The sequence below is a fragment of the Anguilla anguilla genome, chromosome 7 (genome assembly GCF_013347855.1).
Source record: "Anguilla anguilla isolate fAngAng1 chromosome 7, fAngAng1.pri, whole genome shotgun sequence".
In the NCBI taxonomy this organism is placed as follows: Eukaryota; Metazoa; Chordata; class Actinopteri; order Anguilliformes; family Anguillidae; genus Anguilla; species Anguilla anguilla.
In genome coordinates this window covers 8687676-8707445 of record NC_049207.1, presented here as the reverse complement: position 1 = coordinate 8707445, position 19770 = coordinate 8687676, and the positions used below count along the sequence as shown (strand labels likewise).

General features: G+C 49.5%; 1 protein-coding gene across 2 annotated transcripts in view; it reads right to left on the bottom strand.

Annotated features, from left to right (window-relative positions):
* Positions 1-19770, bottom strand: part of exoc4 (exocyst complex component 4) — a 149897-nt gene that overhangs the window by 45408 nt on the left and 84719 nt on the right. For both annotated transcript variants that reach the window (XR_004766012.1, XM_035424698.1), the window contains exon 11: positions 7640-7859. Coding sequence is in view for 1 of the 2 variants with exons in the window: in XM_035424698.1 (XP_035280589.1) it covers positions 7640-7859 (220 nt within the window). In the remaining variant the exon portion in view is untranslated. The remainder of the gene's footprint in view (positions 1-7639; positions 7860-19770) is intronic.

The window sequence follows — 19770 nt, the reverse complement described above, 5'->3', positions numbered from 1 at the left end:
CAATGTAAGCAGTTCAGTATAAAGATGCCAGCCATCGAAGCCACATCCCCAGAGTCAACATGCAACAGTATCATTACTATGCAGAGATTACAATTCAGACAGCATTACAAGGCACACACACCAACCTAACAGTCTGACTGACAGACACATATACCAGCATTATGAGTATTAGCATTAAAGATGTAAGAGGGCAGACTATTACATTCATACAACTGTATTATAAGCATAAAGCACAGTAACACACAAAACACACACACAGCAGTATTACCACAGACAGTACACAGCTTTAACCGGAATGGCCTTAACTCAAGATTCTGCATTTTTTATTCATAAAAAAAGCCAAAATGCAGGGGAAAAAAATGACCTTGTTCTACAAACGCAGATATTCTGAAGCCTTTTTTTAAGCTCACAACGGGCGATGACCCAGACTTGAACAAAAAAATGACTCCTGTTTCTCTGAGCCAACCGTCTTTCCGTGTCTGACATTCGTGTTGTTTATTGACCATAATATTTACACAGCCGTTAGCAATTGGGAGACTCAAAGAGAAAACGCTTCATTTGAATGAAAAGTCGAAAACAAGATGTCACCCGAATAGCCAGCTCTCTCGACACGGGTAAATTAAAAATGAATTCACTACTGGGGTTTTATAATATTATTAGCCTGTATGGCAAAAATGTTTTTGATCTGAACACCAAAACATTTATTTTTAAACATTTATTTTGTTTATATATTTATTTTTTAGAATATTTGATCCTGCGAATCCCACCATTTCATCCAGCTTCTGTTAAAAGTATCATAATAAAATTATTAACAACATAATTTGTGTTATTATGGTGAGTTGGCATATATACACACACACACACACACACGCACACACAGTATTATAGCAGTATTACTACAGAGAGCAGTCTTACTCACACAGCTTTATCATGACAGAGCAAGCAGAAAGCAGTCAACAAAAAACACAAAGCAGTTTTATTACAGAAAGCACCATCTCACAGACAGACACGCATACACATGAATGCACATACACACACACACACCCCACGCACACCCCACACAGACACCCACACAGACAGACAGACACACACACACATCATACAGCATTATAATTAGACAGAGAGCACATTACGACGTTAGCCCAGACAGAGAAACTCAATCACACAGCCACATCATCACAGCCTGCAGAGAACACAGCCTCACTCAAACAGAGCCTCACTCAAACACAGTCTCACCCAAACACAGCCTCACCCAAACACAGCCTCACTCAAACACAGTCTCACTCAAACACAGCCTCACCCAAACAGAGCCTCACTCAAACACAGCCTCACTCAAACAGAGCCTCACTCAAACACAGTCTCACCCAAACACAGCCTCACCCAAACACAGCCTCACTCAAACACAGTCTCACTCAAACACAGCCTCACCCAAACAGAGCCTCACTCAAACACAGCCTCACTCAAACAGAGCCTCACTCAAACACTCAAACACAGACTCACTCAAACAGAGCCTCACCCAAACACAGCCTCACTCAAACACAGACTCACTCAAACAGAGCCTCACTCAAACACAGCCTCACTCAAACAGAGCCTCACTCAAACAGAGCCTCACTCAAACACTCAAACACAGACTCACTCAAACAGAGCCTCACTCAAACACAGACTCACTCAAACAGAGCCTCACTCAAACACAGACTCACTCAAACACAGCCTCACTCAAACACTCAAACACAGCCTCACTCAAACAGAGCCTCACTCAAACACAGACTCACTCAAACACTCAAACACAGACTCACTCAAACAGAGCCTCACTCAAACACAGACTCACTCAAACAGAGCCTCACTCAAACACAGCCTCACTCAAACACTCAAACACAGCCTCACTCAAACACAGCCTCACCCAAACACAGTCTCACCCAAACACAGCCTCACTCAAACAGAGCCTCACTCAAACACAGACTCACTCAAACACAGCCTCACTCAAACACTGAAACACAGACTCACTCAAACAGTCAAACACAGACTCACCCAAACACTCAAACACAGACTCACTCAAACACTCAAACACAGCCTCACCCAAACACAGCCTCACTCAAACACTCAAACACAGCCTCACTCAAACACAGCCTCACTCAAACACTCAAACACAGCCTCACTCAAACACTCAAACACAGCCTCACTCAAACACTCAAACACAGCCTCACTCAAACACAGCCTCACCCAAACACAGACTCACTCAGACACTCAAACACAGACTCACTCAAACACAGCCTCACTCAAACAGAGCCTCACCCAAACACAGACTCACTCAAACACTCAAACACAGACTCACTCAGACACTCAAACACAGACTCACTCAAACACTCAAACACAGACTCACTCAAACATTCAAACACAGACTCACTCAAACACTCAAACACAGCCTCACCCAAACAGTCTCACCCAAACACAGCCGCACCCAAACACAGACTCACTCAAACACAGACTCACTCAAACACAGCCTCACTCAAACACAGCCTCACTCAAACACAGCCTCACCCAAACACAGCCTCAGTCAAACACAGCCTCACTCAAACAGAGACTCACTCAAACACACGGCAGGACTGAGAGAAGAAGAAGAGCTGAGGGGCGAGGGCCAAACGCGCGATGACCCCCGCGGCAGGCGGCTAGCGGCGGGCGGAGGTCCCGGACGCCGTCGCCGTCGCGCCGGGGTTTTTGGGCGGCGGGGACGGGATGAAGATTTATGGAGCCAATCTCAGGCGGGCCGGCGGGCCGGCCGGCCGGCCGCGGCTCTCCTCGACGTGTTTCTAATTAAATGAATCAATCAGCGGGCGGGCCCTGTGCGGCGTGTGCGTGTACGCGGTGTGGCGAGTACGCGGTGTGCCCTGTGCCCTGCGCGGCGTGTGCGCGGGGTGGCGTGTGCATGCATTGCATGCGTGATGCGGCATGTGCTGGGGCACTGGTCGGAGACAGCAGAGAGCATCACAGTAAAGCACCCCCTACCGCTCAGCTAAGTGTCCAGTATGGCGGGAGGGGGGGGGCGGAGACAGGCCAGGGACAGGGGAGAGGGGCGGAGACGGGGCCAGGTCTTAGTGCCTCCCCACTGTGGCCTTAGGGGGAGGGGCCTCGGACCTGTATTAGAGTGGCCATGGAGATTCCCCCCTTTGGCTCCTCACCTCTTCGCGGGCACTCAGTGAACAACGCAAGCCTCTCACCTTCAGAGCACCCCTCCAATGTCATGGCCAGTGGACGTGCACGCTCGCGTACACGTGCACGTGTGTTTACAATGACCGAGCTGCCATAGCCCGTTAAACACACACACTCAATCACATGCAAACAAAAATAAAACCTAATTATTATATGGCTATGTAACGTATAGCCGCTATCTGTCAGTGTCGCGGTTTAATTAGGAGACAAACTACACCAGTTTTATCAAAAAGTTATGCTAAATTGTTTTCATATATATCTGTGTTTTCCCTTGGTTTTTTTGCATGGACCAGTGTCATAAGGGGGATGGTCTATGGGAGGGCTCTAAATAAATAAATAATGGTGAAAGTAAGAGAGATGATAAATCAAATTAAGTTGATCAGGGAAAAACATTAGCTATTGATCTGATGACTGGCAACGAACAACCGTTATTCCACATCAGCAAACGACAGCCAATATCAAATCAGAAATGAATATTAAACGAGCTAATCTACCTAACTAGCAAATGCTAGTTTGCTGAAGTGAGCTAGCTGGCAGATGTTACTACAGAGGACACAGCGTCCTTCACTCCAACAACATCTCCAAAAACAGGATTATAATGACAAATAAGTAACTATTCAAACAAAGGAGCAAACAAAAAATTCACATAATACAAGGAAGCAAACAATCACCTTAAGGAAAGAAACGAACAAAGAATAATACACTCGATGTTGCGTAACCACCGCAATGCCAAAGCGCTTAGCAGAGAAAGCCAGGCTGGCAGCAGACAGGCCTTTGCTCAGGTTTCTGTTCATTGTAAATAAATCTTTGGCATTTTTTTTTTTTTTTTTTACAAAAGTACAAAAGACTCTCTCTGTGGAGAGAAAAGTGCTTGAGTTTGTGCTATTGTCTGAGCCTCCATTCTCTGGGCATTACAGAGGAAGAGATGTGCATGGGGTCAGGCAGTGAGTAGGTGCTTTGGCAATGGTACAGATGTGACCAAGCCTGCACAGTTAATTTACCTCATAGGGGGCTGGACTATTTCCATATTTTCCCTAACTGTTTAAGACTCAAGCAAAGCGTTAGTACTGCCATTTTGCATCAGACTCGCATTTGGAATTTAGGAACTAGATTGGTATTTACACCTTAAAGGTCCAGGAATCTAAAATCTGTGAATGTTTTGGTTTTGTGTTGTTGCTTAAATGCTTTTTCACAGTCACAATCAGCTGATATATATTTAAATCATTCTTGCAAAAAAAACCAAAAACAAATAAAAGCCTGTGCTTGAATCCAGATGCCTGGGCCTTTAAAAAAATGTTTTAACATAATCAATTTGAACGAGCAGACATGTCGGTACTTTATTACAATCTTCTTATTCCATATCAACATTTATATTGGGCTTCTGCTGTCTCCATGGTGAGGAAGACATGGGTTAAAGCGTGTTCATAACTGTATCCGCGAAAATAAAGTCACGCGCTGAAACTAAAGAATCCCTTCAATATTATTTTCCACTCCGCAGACTCTGCGCCTCTCCCTGCGCAACCTTAATGAAGCCTTGAGGAAAATCAATTAAAAAGCTGCTTTGTCTCCTGCCTCAGTGAGTCAGCCTTTGCGTCGAAAGCCGGTGATCCTCTCAGATTTAATATTCCTGTCTGACTCGGCCTTTTTCATCCCTCTCGCTGTAATTATCAGTTCCACACACACACGCGCTGAATGACAAAAACACGCTACAGCGTGCGTCTCTGCGCGCGCCCCGTAATGTCGTCCCCCCTGGTTTCCCGACGCCCAAACGCGCGTGGGCAGAAAGAAGTTTTTCGACACGCGCGCCTGCTAATGCGCCCCCCCCCCCCCCCACGCTCGAGCGGGAGAGGGGCCCGCGGGGGTGGGGCGGGGCCCTTGGTGGGCGGCTCATAATGCTCCCCCCCGCCACGGTTCCCGAGCGAAGTCTTCCAGGCAGAAAGTTTCCTCCCGTCCGCGCGCGCCTGCTAATGTCGTCCCCCCGGGTGTTCCTGAGGGGAGCCTCGTTTCGTGGGGGTCCCCCGCAGGCCCCCCGCAGGCCCCCCGGGAGAGACGGAGCGGGCGCGTTAATGCGGTGGAACGGGAGGGCCTACCCTCGCCCTCCAGCCCATTACCCTCGCGGCTGGAGCGCCGACGCCCTGCGGGGTCAGACCGCTTCCGGAACCTTCCGCCACCTGGCAGACGACGCGCGGCGCGCTCGGGTCACGTGACTGTGCGCAAATCTTTTCTCCTTCCTGTTTACTCGCGTCAGGACGCAGCAGGGCACCCGTGAAGTCCCATTTGTCTTTCTTTCCTTCTTGCAGAAAGAAAAAATGATGATGTCTACTGTGCTTTGCTTTTCCCGCCATCTTGCCGACTCCAAACGAGCTCCGCTGCAGCGCGAGCTGAACCTGCTGCTGCTGAACACAACGCCACTGCAGCACAGGGTGATGCAGGCGCAGCTAAAGGTAACGCCACTGCAGCACAGGGTGATGCGGGCGCAGCTAAAGGTAATGCCACTGCAGCACAGGGTGATGCGGACGCAGCTAAAGGTAACGCCACTGCAGCACAGGGCGATGCGGGCGCAGCTAAAGGTAACGCCACTGCAGCGCAGGGTGATGCGGGCGCAGCTAAAGGTAACGCCACTGCAGCACAGGGTGATGCGGGCGCAGCTAAAGGTAACGCCACTGCAGCACAGGGTGATGCGGACGCAGCTAAAGGTAACGCCACTGCAGCACAGGGTGATGCGGGCGCAGCTAAAGGTAACGCCACTGCAGCACAGGGCGATGCGGGCGCGGCGGAAGGTCACAGCGCCGCAGCAGCCGTTACTGCGGACATGCCTTCAGCACGCCGTCGCACCGCAGCGACAACGTGACCTTCGCCCGTCCTGCAGCCCGTCCTGCCGCAGCGCCGCAGCTCGAGGCGGCGTCTCGGAAATAAGAGCCTCCGTCACGGCGGAGATAGCGGCTTCACACGTTAGCGCAGAACAAACGCTGCGGCTCCACGCCCTCCTCTTAAACCACGCGGCGCTGCCGGGGCTCACCGGTCTCTGTGCTCAGGTGCGTTATCGCGCTTTAATGAGCGTCGTCAGAGACACGCTCAGGTAATTAGGCGTGTCTGAGCGGTGGGGCGTGGCACGGGGCGTGGCACGCAGCCTGCACATCCCGTGACAGTTTCCATACGTGCAGCCGAGAGCCTGATGCAGCTCTCAGCTGTGGCGTTAGGGGCTGCTGTATGTTAGACAGTGGAAGGGCTGAAATGGTGCGATTCACCCTGATCAATGAGCAGAGTGACTGTGTGTGCGTGCGTGTGTGTGTGTGTGTGTTTTTGTGTGTGTCTCTACACATTCCCAGTCTGCTGTTTGAACACTGTAAAAAATTACAACATGGTCTGTTAAAAGGATTAAATCCGATTGTTCTACAGTCCACACTGTACCAGGCCCTGAATCTGAGACAGAGAGACAGTAACACACCAGGCCCTGAATCACAGACACAGAGTCACAGACACAGTAACACACCAGGCCCTGAGTCACAGACACAGTAACACACCAGGCCCTGAATCACAGACACAGAGTCACAGACACAGTAACACACCAGGCCCTGAATCGGAGTGACAGAGACAGAGAGACAGAGGAACCTGAGCCTCTTTGTTGTAGGTAATTAACAGAGAAAAAAGCCCAAACAAAGAGCCGTTTTATGAAGCTCCCGCTATCTGAAGAGTTGCTCATTGGGCCCCGCAGGGTAATTAGCAAGATGCCGCAGTCCTCATTAAGGGGAAGCCATAATCGTAAACAAACAGCAGCGAACTCCAGCAAACTGCAACTGCAAGGACCTGGCAGCGTGTGGAAGGGAAGTGTTCTCCCGCTGACACACACACACACACACACAAAACATACACACACATACATACACACATACACACAAAAACATACACACACACAAACACACACACACACACACACACAAAAACATACACACATACATAAACACGCGCGCACACACACACACACACACACACACACACACACACAAAACATACACACACATACACAGACACACGCAGAGACACAGAGAGAGACACACACACCCAGACACACACACACACACACACAAAAACACACACACACAAAAACATACACACACATACACAGACACACGCAGAGACACAGAGAGAGAGAGACACACACACACACGCTCACGCGCACACGCATACGCGCACACACACACACACACACACACACACACACACACACACACCCACCCAAACACAGCGCATCGGCAGCACACACATAAAAGGCCGGGGAGGCGAGGGAATCAGCCCTGGGGTCTTTCACAGACAAGCGTATAGACGGCAGAACAAAAGGAACGAGCACGCTAAGTTGGCGGGAGATGTGCCCCGCGGTGGCGAGGGGGCGGCGGCGGTATCGGCGGGCGAGCGGCCCTGCGGCGCACCGTACCTGCAGCAGGGGGCGCTGCACCCCCAGCACCTTCATGGTGTCGGCGCTGGCCAGGATCTTGAGGGGGTCGGACACCTTGGTGACGCCCTCGATCTCCTTGTTGATCTCGGTGCGGACCTGGTTGAGGAAGAGGTCGTTGATGTAGTAGGTGAGGAAGGACCGCAGCTGGCACTGCTTGGCCTGGCCGGGACCCATGTTCAGCTCGATCTCCTGGATGAACCTGAAAGACAACGTCAGGGCAACGTCAGGGCAACGTCAGGGCAACGTCAAAGCAACGTCCGGGGTGTTGCATCCACAGGGAAGGCGTTTAACTGAAATGCCCTGGCTTGCTCAATCTCTCTGTGGAGCCCAAAGAAAGGCAAAAAAAGCACAATCCAGCAACAGCAGCATTCTGACAATGCTCAGAATGCAGCTTAGCATCTGTCAGCCTGCCAACAGTTTCCTGTACACTGTGTTTACAGATGGTCAGACGATCTAGAGAGAAACGCGGCTAAGCCAACAACAAGAAAACAAAACAGCACGCAGACAGGAAGGAGCCAGGCTTAATATACACAGGTGGAGGCGGCCCTAGCTCCAGAAAGGGGCTTTTTTTCCCTAATTCACTACATAAAACACCCATGAGGAAATGAAATTAAAAAGGCATGAGCAAGACTAGCAGGCAAAAGACCACCCTAAACCACTATTTTGATGTGAAACAGTGAAATAAATGAATTATCAGCTGACGGGGAGATCCACTCAGCTTGCGAGGCGTTCATTGCGCTGAACATACGGACCAGGGCTGAATGTTGAGATAAGTCGTAACAAAAAATGAGAATTTATTTTCTTCACACAAGCTGAAGTAGCTTAGCCAATGATCTGAATGCATTCTAATCTTCTCACGGATGCAAATCAGCACACTGGCACAACCAGCCTATCTGCAGGTATGCGTGACACTTCTCTTGTTCCAAACACAGAAATTCCACATCCAACTGCAGTTTGGCTAAATCAAACTTGAGTCCAATAACCTGAAAACATATTTCTCTGGCACAATCGCAGTCATAACAATATCCCGATTTCCTGAAACATTTTATATTCCAGCCTTTTCTGTGTTGCTTTTGTTCTCCATCTCTTTGGGGTAATAAAGTTGAATGTGAGCGTGGTGGTAAACATCTTCAAACCGCTTTTTTTTTTGAAGCGAAGGCCCGTCGGGTATGGAAATGAGAACGGGGCGCTCGCTGGCTAACTCCGCGGAGCTGCTGTGGAACAGAACCGGGAGCGGCACCGCGCGGCTGAGGACTGGGCCGACTCAGGGCGGCGCGGGGCCAAACCAGGAAACAGCCGCCCGGTCCTGGAACCAATCAGATTTCAGCGTTCACTGGCTACCAACCGCTCTCGCCCGGATAGAAAATAATGCAAACGTACAGCTAGAAAAAAAAAGGTACGATGACAGAATCAATTCAAGCCTTTGGTGCCCGTCGTAAACGGTTCAACAGATGTTCCGAGTTTTCAGAACCTTAAACACAGCTGTTTCAAAGGTTCCGGACTTTTTTTTTTTAAAGAAGAAGAAAACCAAGCACGCTTGGGGGCTAAGGTGCAAATAGGAAGGTAATAAAACTGCATTGCCACTGATGTGCGTAGTGCCCCCCCCAAATCCAAAATAATCTCGCTCAACCCTGACCCCAGTAAAAATATTTGAGAAGTTGACACGAAGTCCGTGCTCATTGGTCCACAACATTCCAGGATCAACAGATCTTAACGCAACACGCCTTTGCCCAGGAAGAAATACGAGTTTCAGACCATGTGTGTTGCACCGGTGACCTGTAATGAGACTTTGATTTCCAGAGACTTTGACAGCCTTGATTTTATTCAGATGTCACAGTGAGATTTATGCAAGTGAGACATAATAACGGTGAATGAAACTACTGATTTTAAATAGGAACCCTCAAACATATTGTGAAAGTTGCTTTTATCTAGAACGTCCTTTCAAATGCCTGAACAACAAAAAGTGATTTATGCTGAACCATTTTTGACTTGGAACACAGTCAGTAATATTAAAAAATCAAACGTTACATGATTTTCAAACCAGTATCAAAAGGTAGCTTGAGTAGAGTGCGCGCGGCACTGCGAATACAGTACTTAAATATTCCGAAAGTATAATGAAAGTCAGTAATGGATTAAATCACCATTGACTGTGTTTTTACAGCGTGCTCTTATCACAGATAATTTCTGTGACCATCCTTACCGTCTCTGCTGTAGAGCACTCTGAGCCCTGTAACAGGCGAAACCGAGTTCTGTCGTTCATAATACGTTTCTCTGTCATCGACCGCAGTGCCTTTCGCCATAAAACTGGATGAAACTGGATGAGGCTTTAATATAAGAATGGATTTCATTGGCTAGGCCTGACGAGTGATGAGTTTATGCTAAATAATAAAAGAGACTGCAATCAAAGCACCTGAGTGTACAAGGAAAAAAATCAACTGGTGATGAAGATTAAAATAGGCAGATACAGTAAACATGGTAGACACTTCCAAAAAGGTGTGTTCACATTTCATATAATAAAAAATGCACGAAAGTGATTAAAAGGAATTTAACATGGATTTCATCGCTGCTATTTTAGAATTTTTAAAATTAGGACGTGGTTGCAACAGTTTCATTTAGATGTTTACAGTCTTGCTTTCTAAGCAGCATAGAGTCTTAGAAAATACAATTCTTAAAAGTCATCAACCGCCTGCCACATCTTTCATGTTGGCTGAATAATTGAAATTTTAAAACTGAATTCTGTCAAAATGATGGCCTTGGCTGTTCTATTGTTAATAGAAAATAAATCCTAAAATAAAATCCTAAAATCCTTGAAAACAAAAATGAACTTACCGGGGCGAGAGACAGATTTGTCAGTTAAACTTTCATTTCAACAAAAACAAAAATGAAGGCCTCAATGCAGTCAAAAATAAAAATAAAATAACATAATATTATCAAGGCTGCCTGACAGGACAAAATAACAGCTTGCGTATGTCGAGAACAACTATTCACACTCATTTGCTATTAAAATCACACACACACACACACACACACACACACACACACACACACAGGTCACATTGCAACAGTCAGTCATCACAGAATAAATACCGTAAACAGACATGGGCTGGCTTACGCAACAGAATTTGGAGCGAGACCGGTTTGAAAAGACTACGTGTACGAATACGTGTATAAACAGCTCGCTACCTCCCATAGTTACAACTCCCATTAGATTCTTCAGCAAATTGTACATTTTAAAGAGAAATAGTAACTTTTCAGCTTTTTTTAAATGATATTCTCCCCACATACTCTACATACATACATACTGGATTTCTCTTGATAATGAAGCAGTGCTTTCAGGAAAGCTTGGATGCTGTAGCTTTGCGTGCAATTTATATATGGATCAGTCGGACCCAAGCCGTGCACAAATTAAAGGACAATACATCCACACAGGGCCTTCCTAGGCAGCATTTCTCTACGAATCTTCACAAAAGGAAACGCGTCTGGAAGACACCAGCCAGATTTGTGCCATTGGTGTAGCTGTGTGCCTGAACAGAAGAGAAACATTGCAGTAACTCCACCCAAATGTTAGCCAGTCACCACACTCCTAAATGAACAAAACACCAGATAAAGCTTGCTGACTAAATTGCTGGATAAATATTTTATTAACATGAATAACCCTAGCAGGCATGGCCATGGGTAAGCTCATTTAAGTTATACAAAATAAAACTGCTAGTAAAAATTACTAAATGGCACAAAAAACTACTGGTGCTTTAATGCAAGTGTAAATATAATATATGAAATGACCACCAGATGGTGTGCAGTGTACTTTTGTACACAACTACGCAGCCAATTCTAACAGTCGGGTTACGGCGCCAAATTATTTCACGACACCTACAAGCTAATCAAATTATATGTGCAAGGCTTGTGTCTTCAGGCCATTATGAGTGGTGACACCATCATGTCTGGTCCATTATGCCGGTGGAGCATTTCAGTAAGGTCGGCGTGGCTGCTCCATCTCGCTCATTATCACAACAGCGCGATTCATTGTCAGGGCTGCAGTCGACTCCGTCTGCTTCGTTAGCAGGGTGCTAAAGCTAGCCCGTTTGGTTTGTTACTGCTGCTGGGCGGTGTACTTCCAGAGAGACGCGACCAGTCTACTTGGCTCAGTTTCCCTGATGTTTAGTTCACTATCAGGGCGGGTACGCAAGCCCGTCTGGTACATTATCAGCGCAGTGTGGTGTGGTTCATCAGCAGCTCATTATTAGCGGTTTGGTTTGTTATCACAGTAAGGTGGTGTGTTGTTTTCAGAGGCTATCTGGCTCAGTTTAACCGTGGCCCAGCATTTCCACAGGGTGGTGATGCACGTCCATACGGTACATTATCAACACAGTGTGGTTCATTAGCATGAGAGACACTGTGGCTCATGTGGTGGGAGGGTCTACTATCACTGGAGTTTGCTTGGTTTGTTATCAATGCAGGGTGGTGCATTAGCGGGGGGGGGGGACATTGTGGTTCATGTGGTGGGGGGGTCTACTATCACTGGAGTTTGCTTGGTTTGTTATCAATGCAGGGTGGTATATTAGCAGGGGGGGGACATTGTGGTTCACGGGGTGGGGGGGGGCATTGTGGTTCATGGGGTGGGGAGGGACATTGTGGTTCGCGGGGTGGGTTGTTTGGTTTGTGATCAGCGCGGGGCGGTACGTCAGCAGGGTGGCGCTGCCCGCCTGACGGGCTCGGTATCTGCAGTGCGGTTCATTATCGGGCCGACGCCGCGGGTCCGCTCGGCCCATTTGAGGAGACAGAAGCTGCGGGTCAGTGGTCTCGAGTGATTTATTGCGCCGCGGTTAGCGGGGCGGCTCTCTCCCACTCCCCGCAAACTGCAAGGCTCAGCACAGCTCTGATCCAATTAGTCAGCAAGGCCGAGAGGAGGTGAACTCCTGCGCGCGCGCGCATGTGTGTGTGTGTACTTGTGTGTGCGAGAGCCGTGCTCACACACCTTGCTCATCCGTAAACACGGGGCTGTGCGCCGTACACACACGACGCAGACGCTGGCTAACCCAGACACGGCGCTACCGCTGCACCAAAAACTCAACACAGGATACACACGCACATTAATTACACACATTTAGCTACGTATGTATCCAGGTGAATGTCTATTTTTCACATAGTAAAATATAAATGCTAGGCTAATGCATTACACTACTGCAGACTTATGCTGGGAGGCCGGGGCTATAGAGGATAAAGGACGGCTGAAAGGAAAGCAGCCCTACGGTCTCTGGACAGCCTCTGGCCCTGATCCTACGGCCCTGGTGCCACTTTCACACCCCTGTCAGAGGCGACCTGCTAACGTGCTGAATATTCATCGGCTAATGAAACAGCGCGGCGCCGTGTCCGAGGGCCTAGCAGATGGCGGCGCGCTCGTTCTTCGACCAGCGACCAGGGGGAACGGACTACGCGCCGGAGCGAGCAGAGCCATCTTCTACAGCCGCTCCACGCGGCCAAAGCAGAGAGGTACGCAACGCGCACTCCTCCGCCTCATCCGCCACGGCTCTCTGACTCTCCCACTTTATCTGCCGCCTCCTGTTTTTCCACTTTTCTCTTTCCTTTTCGGGCCAGATAGCGAACGAAACGACATTTTTTCCTCCCTGAGAAAACGGAGGAAATGAGACGGCTTCGCTCAAAGTCAGGCCCCTCGCTATCGCGTCCCTCGAAAGCGTTTTATCTCCCGAATGGCTTTCATTAAGGAGCCGAGACGCGGGGGTTGCGGCGGTCAGAAATGGCCGCCGGCTTTAAGGCTAACCGAGTTTTTGGGGGGGGGGGGGAACGCGGGCCGGCCAAGGGCGGCTCGTCCGTGACGGCCGAGGAGGCCGCCGTCGCCGACGGAGATGATGGAGTGAGGAACGCGAAACTCATCAGCGATCCGCGAGCCTCGCTCTGCATGTTCAATGTGAATACTGTGGGCCTCCAATACGAACAAGGACAGCCAGTTGGCTAAAAGCTACTCCGTAGACAATAACAATGGTGCACATGAGCAGGAAGGCAGTGGGCATCACACAAATGGGACTGTCACAGTCTAGGTCTGTTTTCCATGACTCACGGTCTATGCCTGTTGAGAGTAGCGGTCAGGAGCCACCCAGAGCAACAAGTACAGATGGAGTCATTCCAATAAAATAATCTTCTTATTCCAGCAGGTAAGGTAGCTATGTTATGAGTGCGTCTCCATTCAAGACAATGATGAGGAGGATGATGATGATGATAACGGCCACTGTGAAGTCAACAAAGTTGATGATGACCAATCAATGCCTCCCATTAACAGCACTGAAACAGTGCCAGGAATCTTGAGTCTGTACAAAGGAAGAAAAAAAAAATAGCAATATGGAAAACCTTTACACGCTTTTGATCAGTCACACGTGTGCACCACTGCACATCAGAGAGGGAGAAAAAATCCTGGCGAGGGATATTTCCACATCCCGGGGTGAGTCAGAGGTGGGCTTCTACTCCTCAGGTCTGGAATCTAGTCAGATTTGGTCTTTGAAGCTGAATTTCCGACAAGAGACCATGTGCATGGGAGGAGGGTAGCTGGTGTACCTTGAAGTAGGGTGGGAGGAGCCTGGTGGAGATGCTACCTTAATCTCCACCAATCACAGGGAGAGAATGAAGCCTTCCGCACAGGGCAACGGGTGAGGGCATGTGAGAAGACAACAGAGACGCCGTCTCGACGAACCCAAACCTTGTCATGTTCCTTCAGGTCTCTCCGCACGTGTCTATATCAGTGTGGCAGCACACACAAACACAGAACCCGCACGAACATGAAAATCATGGATCACCAATCATGGGTTACAGTAGTTTTTTTGTTCGCTGTGATTTGACGGAGTAAAACGATCTGCTTTTTCCGTGTCCTCGCCTTCCATCCCCAACAAAGGCGGCTGAAGAACACGGAACGCTACACCTTCGCAGTCAGGACGTGGCACGTAGCGATCATTCTGTTTCATTACCGACACACAATAGGGCGGTTTGGAAGGAACACTGTGTGCCATTGTCTATGCCTCCGTATTAATACTGCCGTCTTTTTTTTTTTTTTAGACAGCGCTCTTCACATAAACGCCTCAAACGCGCATCGATCATGCGCGCAAAAGAAAAAGGAGGGAAAAATCGATGCGGACAGCGGCTGCGTCGAATGCAACCTATGAGTTATTGCAGAAATTTCAATTACAGCAAACGCGGAGCGGCTGGAATATGTAATGAGGCAAACGGAGACGGAGGCCCGCACTCGTTATGGCTCCCAGGATGCAACGCTCCCAGAGCACGCCGCGCTGATGCTAGCCCTGTTGTTCTAATACAAGCTATTTGTTATCATTACCGGTGTAATCTATCCAGAGTGACTTTGAAACAACAATCAGCAACGATCTATGGGGGTGGCAGTGTGCAGCACGGCGGTTTGGGAACTGGAGTGGAATTCAAAGGTTGGGGGTTTGATTCCCAGCTGGAGCTCAGACATGCTGCTTAACCTGAACTGCTTCAGTAAAATATCCAGCTGCATAAAAGGACTGCATGTACATTACAGTACAGGCATTCAGAAGATGCTCTTATCCAGTGCGGCTTACGAAACATTCTGAATAGTATTTACATAGCATCCATTTATACAGCTGGATATATGCTGAAGCAAGGAATTTAACTTGTGACCTTCAGGTTATAAACCCTGTTCCTTACCCATTATACTACAACTACATGCTGTGTAGTATATGTAAGAATCTCTGTAAAATAGCTCTGAAAAACAGCACGTGCTAAATTCTGAAAGGTAATGTAATCTGCATTTAAGCTGGATGTACAGTGTTAAGAGGACCGCTTCAGGAACATGGCACGCATGCTCCAATGTGACCCAAACACAGCCGGTCCTCCAGGGACGGCCCGAGCCTCCGAGCGGCGTTAGAGAAGCCCGTCGCCAGGGCAGAGCTGTGGCCTACGTCGCCGCGGAGACACACCGCGGCCAAAACCGCTCCGCCGGCCTCCCCTGTCCGCGAAATCCTTCATTAGCGACCGTGCAAATCTGCTTACCGAACCCCTGGCAACTGTCACATGGCAACCGTCGGCGAGGCTCGCGCTGCGCCCGGCGACGGGGTCCGGCGGCGCGCGGTGCGGGGCAGGGGGCCGAGGGCGCATAACTCACGGCTAATAAGGGGATTATGCGCCGTAATTAGAGCAGGTTTCCATTCGTTTGTCGGAGAGGGGAAACAGAATCACTGCAACGAGGCGCGGCGGCGGCGGCGCGGTCGGGTCCAAATGGCGGCTCTCTCCGTAAGCGCTCATCAACCAGCAATCTTCATTCCTCCTCCCCCGGATAATGGCACTGACACACGGGGCAGGGGAGGGGGGGTTTGGGTTCCCAGGGGACGGCCTGTCTGGGAGGAATCGAGAGCGATGATCAGGACGGGACGGTCATAAACAAGCGGTGTGTGCCGTGTGGGCGTGCGGGCGTGTTTTTTATGCATGTGCACGTGCATGTACAGGACCGTGTGCGTGCACGTGCGCAGCTTCAGTGTGCCGGACCCGGAGAGCCGCCTCGCCCTTCACAACCAGCGGCTGCGACCTTGACCGCACGCTCAGATTCAAAATTAGCCCAGAGCACCCAGAGGCCCCCTGTGCCTACTACACGAGCTGGCACGCTAAGCATTAGCATTTCTCTGAGTGAGAAACAAAGAGACTTCCTAACATTAGTGCAGAATTTTAACTTTGATTAACCTCAGCCAATGCCCTCCTCTGAACCAAAAGCTTTCGCTATGCGAACGTCGTCGTAAATGGGCGAGCGGGGGGGGACTAGAGGGGGGGAGGAGCCGGGCAGGGCGAACCAGGAAGCGGAGCGGCGAGCGCGGGAACGAGCGATCAGAGGTCGCGCGCGGAGCGCTCCTGTCAGGGGCGGCGCCTGCTCCCGCCGGGGCGCTTTTTCGCGTATGAACAGCGCCCCTCTTCCAGTGGCGCACAATCCCAGCTTATTAGAGCCGACTGCTGCTGATTGCGCCAGACAGCGGCTAATTAACTGTCATTACAAAACAGATGTCTGCGCCTGAGGCCTGCAGGCTAACGGGCTCCCGCGCTCCGCCCCTCCCCGCGCATCCGCGCAAAAAAAACACGCTGGCGCTTCACTCTCCACCTCTCCAGACACACGGAGAATGTGATGAACGCGCAATGTTTATCCGTCTGAAGGTGAGCTCCACTCAAACTCAGACCTTTTCTCGCGAAGCTGAGAAGTTTCTCGGCGGCCAATGCAGACGCTGACCCTGAATCGACCGTGCTGCCAGAGAACGAGGTCGGCGACTGTGACTACCGTCACAGACGATGATGCAGCGATGGTCACTCGCACGTCCAAACCTGGGAATAAGTCGCAATCGCGCTTAAAGACGAAGGGCATGACAGCGGACGTGAGGATCACGTGACGGATCATGTGACGTGTAACAAAGACTGAACGACACAGCAGTGACGGACAGTGAGCGTGACGCACGCGCTAAGCCCCTCCCACGACTGAGGTCACACACAGAGACGCATCCAGGTTGCTCTAGGTCACAGTCCAACCGCAATAAACCACAGGCCCCGACCGTTTTATCAGGAAAGATTTAACACCTGCAGACTGTCCTTTACGCAGTAACTCTCGGGCCCCAGCTCACTGGCCTCAGAACAAACAGTCGAGTGGCTTCCTGCTTCCCGGCCTCCCCTCTCGACCGGCAGCCCAAAGCAAACGCTCCCCGCTCCCAGAGCCGCGCGGCGGCTAGCCAGCGCGCTCCGCTCTCAGGGCCGAGGATTTAAATTCACGCGACCGGCCCCGAGACTGGTAATTACACAGAATCAATTAAGTTAATGGTCACACTGTAAATCAGTATTATTTTCACTGTAGCGCCAGGGTGAGCGGGAGCATTTTAATGATTGTTCATTTCGCATAATGGATCGCGAATAATCTCCTGTTTACACACACAGGAGAAAAAAAAAACTTCATTAACCAGCTTGTCCGTCGCTGACTAAGAGGGTGAGATGAACGCATCTGAAACTTTATTTCTTTCACGAGAAAGCGGAACGTACAGCTCGACACTCTCACACCCCTACTGTGATGTCACAGGAGCAGAAACAGTGATTTTTTTTTTTTTCCCCCTGGGGAAGGGGGGGGGGGGGGGGGGGGGGAAGGGCGAGGGGGTGCCCATTTGATCATTCAGAATGGATAGGAGTTGTGTATTTCCCTCCTGGAACATTAACAGTCAATGCCGTCGATGAAAACAGCGAAGCACTCTGTGGGGCGTGCTTCGCGTTATTGTATCCGAAAAGCAATAATGACCGCTTCCTTATCGCTCGGGCGAATCACGTGACTTCGGCCCGATTGCTTAATCAGCGCTTTGAGGTTACTTCCCGGTGATTTAGACGCATAAAAGCGCTCCATGCACGGAGAAAAGTCTAATTACGGGCACTGGAGGGTTTTATGTGCCTTATCGAACATTACTTTTATTTAAACACAATTAATGCGAAGGCTATGTTTTAACTGACTTCCAACTGCAATAAAACACGTTCAAATGAGTAACACACACACCGCCATCGCACACCTCCCGTTCTGATACGCAGAGAGACCTGGGTACACTGTGTCTCCACACGTGCCTGGTGTTGACGCCCAGGCACGGGGTCCAACGGGCACTTAGAGCTCATGTCTAAGGAGACAGGGGACGGGGGGAACGCTTTCATTCACATCCAATGGGCCACAACGCAGATTCTACAGATTAACCAGATGGACAACTCCAGCGCTTCTCTGCGCTAAGCACTGGTGATCAAGGCTGGTAACAGCTTATTCAGGTTTTCGGAGCAATTACAATTCAGAACGTCCACTAACACGGCACTGTACTCGATTACATATTCTCAAGATCAACTAGGGATATTTTGGCTTTGAAGGCAAGTTTAATCAATGCCTGGTGGGTCTACACCGAACTTAACAGGTAATATTTCTCAATCTGAGTATCAAAGTGTGTCATAGAAGTTGAGTTTATAGAGAAACACACACACACACAAATTATCACAGTCAGGAACAAAATCTCAAACCGGGTAAAACATCCACTCACATCAACAACAAGAGCTATATTATTAAGATAAGAAAAGTGTGTGTGAGGAGATATTGCAGTTATCTTTTACACAAATTACTCCAATAAGCCCTCTAGACTGCGCTTGTTAATGAAAATCTCTCTTCACCCCGAAACAGAAGTAGTAATTAGACACAGCAGATAAAGCCGTTTGTGTGTGCATGAGTGTGTGTGTGTGTGTGGTGCGAGTGTGAGTTGTGTCTGTGTGTGTGTGTGTGCATGTGCATGTTTGTGAGCGTGTGTGTGTTTGTGTGTGTGCATGTTTGTGAGCGTGTGTGTTTGTGAGTGTGCATGTTCGTGTATGTGTGTTTGTGTGTACATGCGAATCCCAGTGTTCCCCAGGCTGAGTAACCTTTTTTCCTTTCCCAGAACCTTCAGTCGTTCCCTCCAAAGTGACCGCATGCTGAGAAGAGAGGCGGTGATGCCGAATTGGGTGATCTCACTGTCCTCCTCTCCAGCGCAGTCAATGCGCTTCGCTAGGAGCCCCCTGGTGTTCTACTCTCCACAGGAAGTGAGGTCACTAGCATACTGTCTCTGAGCGCCAGGCATCATCAATCAATTTTTCCCAGCAGAGCACGGCAATTAAAAACAAGCCTGTCTGTATCAACACGCGCAGGTTTAATTTGTGGCCCTTCCTCCCTCCCTGCCTAGCTCTGCTAATGGGAGGATCAGAGACCATTTGGAGAACACTGATGAAGACGATCCTCCTATCTGGCCAAAGATCTGCAGGTCCCTTCGGTGGAAAACCGCTCTGCCAGCAAAACAAGAGTGGAAGAGAGATGGAAGGAGGAGTTTCTGAGGTCGAGAGGAGGGACTGAGTCACGGGCGACAGACTAAGGCCAGGGATCCACGGGACTGGGACTGACCGTTACACCCGCTTTCTAATTCCAACATGTGGAAAAGGAGAGTAATGTCTGCACGGCCACTAGATGGCAGTATGTCAGCTATCTTTCCCCCCATACACACAGGTATATGGTACTGCATCAGAGAGGTGCTAAACCCCCTTGCATTAAAGAAAATTTTTTT